The following is a 4,166-nucleotide window of genomic DNA, read 5'->3' on the forward strand; positions in this document are numbered from 1 at the left end:
TCTGGGCTCCCCAGTGTTCAGGCTGAGAGCAGTGCTAAGAACAAGACATCAGCCCCTTCCAGAAAACACGTAGTTACTTAGCAGCCAAACCTAAATTAAAAAAAAAAAAGTAAATGAAATTTCCCCAAAGAAAGAGAAGCAATTTTGAGTGATTGTGTAAGAAATTAGCAGAGGATTGACTCAAGGTACTTTGTCCAGATTATAATTGTTGTCTTTGAATAGCTCATAATACCCAGAGTGAAGAAATGTCCAACAGCAGCTCCATCAGCCACTTCCTCCTGCTGGCATTGGCAGACACGCGGCAGCTGCAGCTCCTGCACTTCTGCCTCTTGCTGGGCATCTCCCTGCCTGCCCTCCTGGGCAACGGCCTCATCATCAGCGCCGTAGCCTGTGGCCACCACCTGCACACGCCCATGTTCTTCTTCCTGCTCCACCTGGCCCTCACTGACCTGGGCCTCATGTATACGATTGTCCCCAAAGCCATGCACAATTCCCTCTGGCACACCAGCAACATCTCCTACTCAGGGTGTGCTGCACAGGTATTTTTCTTTGCCTTTTTCATTGCATCAGAATTTGCATTTCTCACCATCATGTGCTACGACCGCTACGTGTCCATCTGCAAACCCCTGCACTACAGGACCCTCCTGGGCAGCAGAGCTTGTGCCCACATGGCAGCAGCTGCATGGGCCTGTGGCTTTCTCAATGCTCTGCTGCACACGGCCAATACATTTTCCCTGCCCCTTTGCCATGGCAATGCCCTGGGCCAGTTCTTCTGTGAAGTCCCACACATCCTCAAACTCTCCTGCGCACACTCCAGCTACAGGGAAGTTGGGCTTCTTGTGGTCACTTTCTGTTTAGGCTTTGGTTGTTTTGTGTTCATTGTTTTCTCCTATGTGCAGATCTTCAGGGCTGTGCTGAGGATCCCCTCTGAGCAGGGCCGGCACAAAGCCTTTTCCACCTGCCTCCCTCACCTGGCCGTGCTCTCCCTGTTCCTCAGCACTGACACGTTTGTCTACCTGAAGCCCTCTTCCATCTCCTCCCCATCCCTGGATCTGGCCCTGTCAGTTCTGTACTCGGTGGTGCCTCCAGCCCTGAACCCTCTCATCTACAGCCTGAGGAACCAGGAGCTCAAGGAATCTCTCAGGAAAGCCATGTCTGGGTGCTCGTCAGCCTTTTCATTGTCCCATAACAGCCCTCACAGCTTTGCACTGGGAGCCACACAACAGCTGGAAACACACCCCTGGTTTGGCTCCTGCTGCCTCTCAGCATTCTCCCTCCATCAAAGGGCTGCGAGTGGGTCAGACCCTGGGAAGGGACAGCAGGCCAGAGTCCCAAATTAACCAAAGGGATATTCCAGACTGTATGGGACTAGTTCTGGTATAAATGCTAAGGAAGGAGGAAGAATAGGGGGCATTTCCTATGTACAGTGTTTGCCTTTCTGATCAACCACTCCGCCTGCTCAAGTTCTGCTGCCTGGGAAATGGCTGAACATCACTCGCTGGTGGGAAGTAGAGAATAAAATTATTGGGATTTTTTTCTGGTTGCTGCTGCATGTAAAAACTTCTTATTTTGCTATAGAAAACTACCTTATCTTAATCTATGATTTGTCTCCCATATTATTTTCTCTCCCCTGTCCAGCCATGGAGGGGAGTGCTAGAGCAGCTTGGTAGGCACATGGACTCCAGCAGAGGTAACCCACCAGAAGAAGCCAGAGAAGGCCAGCTTTCCTCTGTCAGCAACTCACAGTGCATGTCAGAAGAGGCCAAGTCTACCCTTAAGTAGATTTTAATGTTTTTCTGCTTCTGATTCTGTTACATTAAAAGAAATGCTAATATTCACCCTATTTATCTTAATTATCCCTCCTTCTGTGTGACCCAGAGACATTGTGTAATCAGGCAGTCTCACATTTTATTTAGGTGAAATAAATGAATCTGCAACCACTTTTTAAAACTTTTTGTACTATCCTTATCAGAGCAGTAATGAACAGAAATGGGCACAGCTTTGTGGCTGCCCCAGCTTTGGGATGGGCCCTGGGCCTGGAGCAGGAGCAGCTCTTGAGGGCCCCAAGGCCAGGGCTCTTGTGCTGCCCTGGGCACATGGAATGGCAGCAGGGGCTGCAGAGCTCTCAGCACCTGAGCCAGAGGGGAGCAGGGCAGCCAGGGAGCCTCCTTTGGCCTTGCCCAGCACCTTCAGCCATGGCTGGGGCTGAGTCCTGTGTGAGCTGCAGCTGCTGCTGTGCCCTTGGCAGGGGCTGAGGCCGTGGGGCCAGTGGCCAGAGCAGCCTGGGCTGAGCAGAGCTGTGGGGCCAGAGCAGGCTGGGCTGGGCTGGGGAGAGGCCCTTGGTGCTGCCCAGAGCTCAGGGCAGCTGGCAGAGCTTGCAGGGAGCTGGGCTGGGCTCAGAGAGCCTGCCCCAGAAACCATCAGTGTCCATCTCAGCCGGGCTGGGCGTGCAGGGGCAGGACTCAGCCCAGGCCGTGTGGGGCAGGGCCAGCGCCTGTGCAAGGCATTGAAAACAGGCAAGTGCCCCAGAGAGGAGGCTGCTCTGTGCCCTTGGGGGCATGGACAGAGCAGGGAGGGGGCCCAGGACATTTGTCAGTGCCAGCCTCTGTGCCCAGCCCTTGGCAGCCCTGGCTGCTGAGCCCAGCTTTGGCCTGGGCTGAGTTTGGCTGTGGCCCAGCTCCATCCTCCTGCGGGGCTCAGGGCCTGTTCCCGGCCATGGCCCGCCCTGGCCGGCCTCTCTGCTGGCCCAGAGGCCGGCAGAGCCCGGGCCAGGGCTGTCTGTGCAGGCCCACAGGTGCCAGGGGCTGTGCAGGAGCTGGCAGAGGCTGCCCAGCAGGGAGACCATGGGGCACAGAGCCCCAAGGCTGCTGTGGGCACCACGGCACAGGGGCCGTTCCCAGCCGCAATGCTCCTGGCCTGGGCTGGGCCTGCACAGGGGCTGGGCCACCATGGCTGGGCCAGCACAGGGCCACCAAGGGGCCACGCAGCCGCTGCTGGGGCTGACAGCAAGGCCAGGCACACACAAGCAATCGCTGAGCATGGCCTGCGCTGGCCAGGGCTGACTGTGCCACAGGCAGAGCTCAGCTGCCCTTGGGGGCTGCAGGAACAGTCAGGAGCCCAAAGAGCCTCCATGGCTGTGCTGGAGACCAAGGCTGGAGCAGGGAAATGCAGGGCTGCTGTGGGATGGAGAGGGCATTGAATTCCAGCACACACCTCAGTTCTCTGACGATCCTGGCACCATGCTGGGCCCTGTTTCAGACTGGAGCAGAGCAGATGTTGATGGGACAGGAGCCCTGTGGGGCTGTCAGGGACCTGCAGCTTGCAAGGTGCTCTGCTCTCCCTCAGGTGCTCTCGGAGAGATCCAATCCCAGCTGGGCACCTCAGGGCACAAGTGGCACGACTGTTCATGGGCACACAACTGATATCTGCCTGGAAAGGGGCACAGGTTTTAATATCTGTTATTTTCTTAATGTAGAAACAAATCTTTATTATCTGGGTTATTTGACTACTTTAAGAAATGGCAAAATTTTCCCATGAGGAACAGGAATTTCCTGGATCTACTGGATTCTTCTACAGATGGTAGAAGAAGAAATACTGATCTTCCCCTCTATTTCTGTCACCAATGTTCAGTCTAATATTTAATGAACCTCTTTCATCAGGTGTTTCCAGCTTTCCTGTTTAAATGGCCATGTCTAAGGATGTCTCTTCACTAGACCAGCTGGATCTATGACCTTCCCTTTTCTCACTGATTTCCTTCTCTAGATGTTCTCTAGTCATTCAAGTGCCTCTTAACTGGCTGGTTTCATACTTTGAGCTCCAGGAAGTTGTCCAGTCTTTCTGATACTCTAATAAATACCACATTATTCAACATCTTACTTGTGTTTATAGCTATCACAGAATTACCTTTTCTTACGTATTTGTCCAAAACTGTACCTCTATGGAAATCCCCTGAGGATGGGGGACATGTCAGATGCTGCTGGCACATCTCAGAGAGCTGAGGAAAGAGCTGTGATGATTATTAAACTGTATCATGTTCAACTTCTGTTTGTTGGCCAGAAACCTTTCTGTGCCTCTGAGTGTCACCAGGCCCTGACCCCAAAGGACACAAACCTGATGAGTTGTGGTTCCCACTGCAGGGGCACTTGGACCTTGGTTCTGCACAGGAG

At 53.6% G+C, this 4,166-nt stretch overlaps 1 protein-coding gene across 1 annotated transcript; it reads left to right on the plus strand.

The window, feature by feature from the left end:
• Positions 1 to 245: 245 nt before the first annotated feature.
• On the plus strand, positions 246 to 1,542 carry LOC135291590 (olfactory receptor 14J1-like). Its single transcript, XM_064405870.1, has one exon. It carries the CDS (start codon positions 246 to 248, stop codon positions 1,338 to 1,340), a length of 1,095 nt encoding a protein of 364 aa, XP_064261940.1. The 3' UTR covers positions 1,341 to 1,542.
• The last annotated feature ends 2,624 nt before the right edge of the window (positions 1,543 to 4,166 follow it).

Source organism: Passer domesticus (assembly GCF_036417665.1).
Source record: "Passer domesticus isolate bPasDom1 chromosome 8 unlocalized genomic scaffold, bPasDom1.hap1 SUPER_8_unloc_1, whole genome shotgun sequence".
Taxonomy (NCBI): Eukaryota; Metazoa; Chordata; class Aves; order Passeriformes; family Passeridae; genus Passer; species Passer domesticus.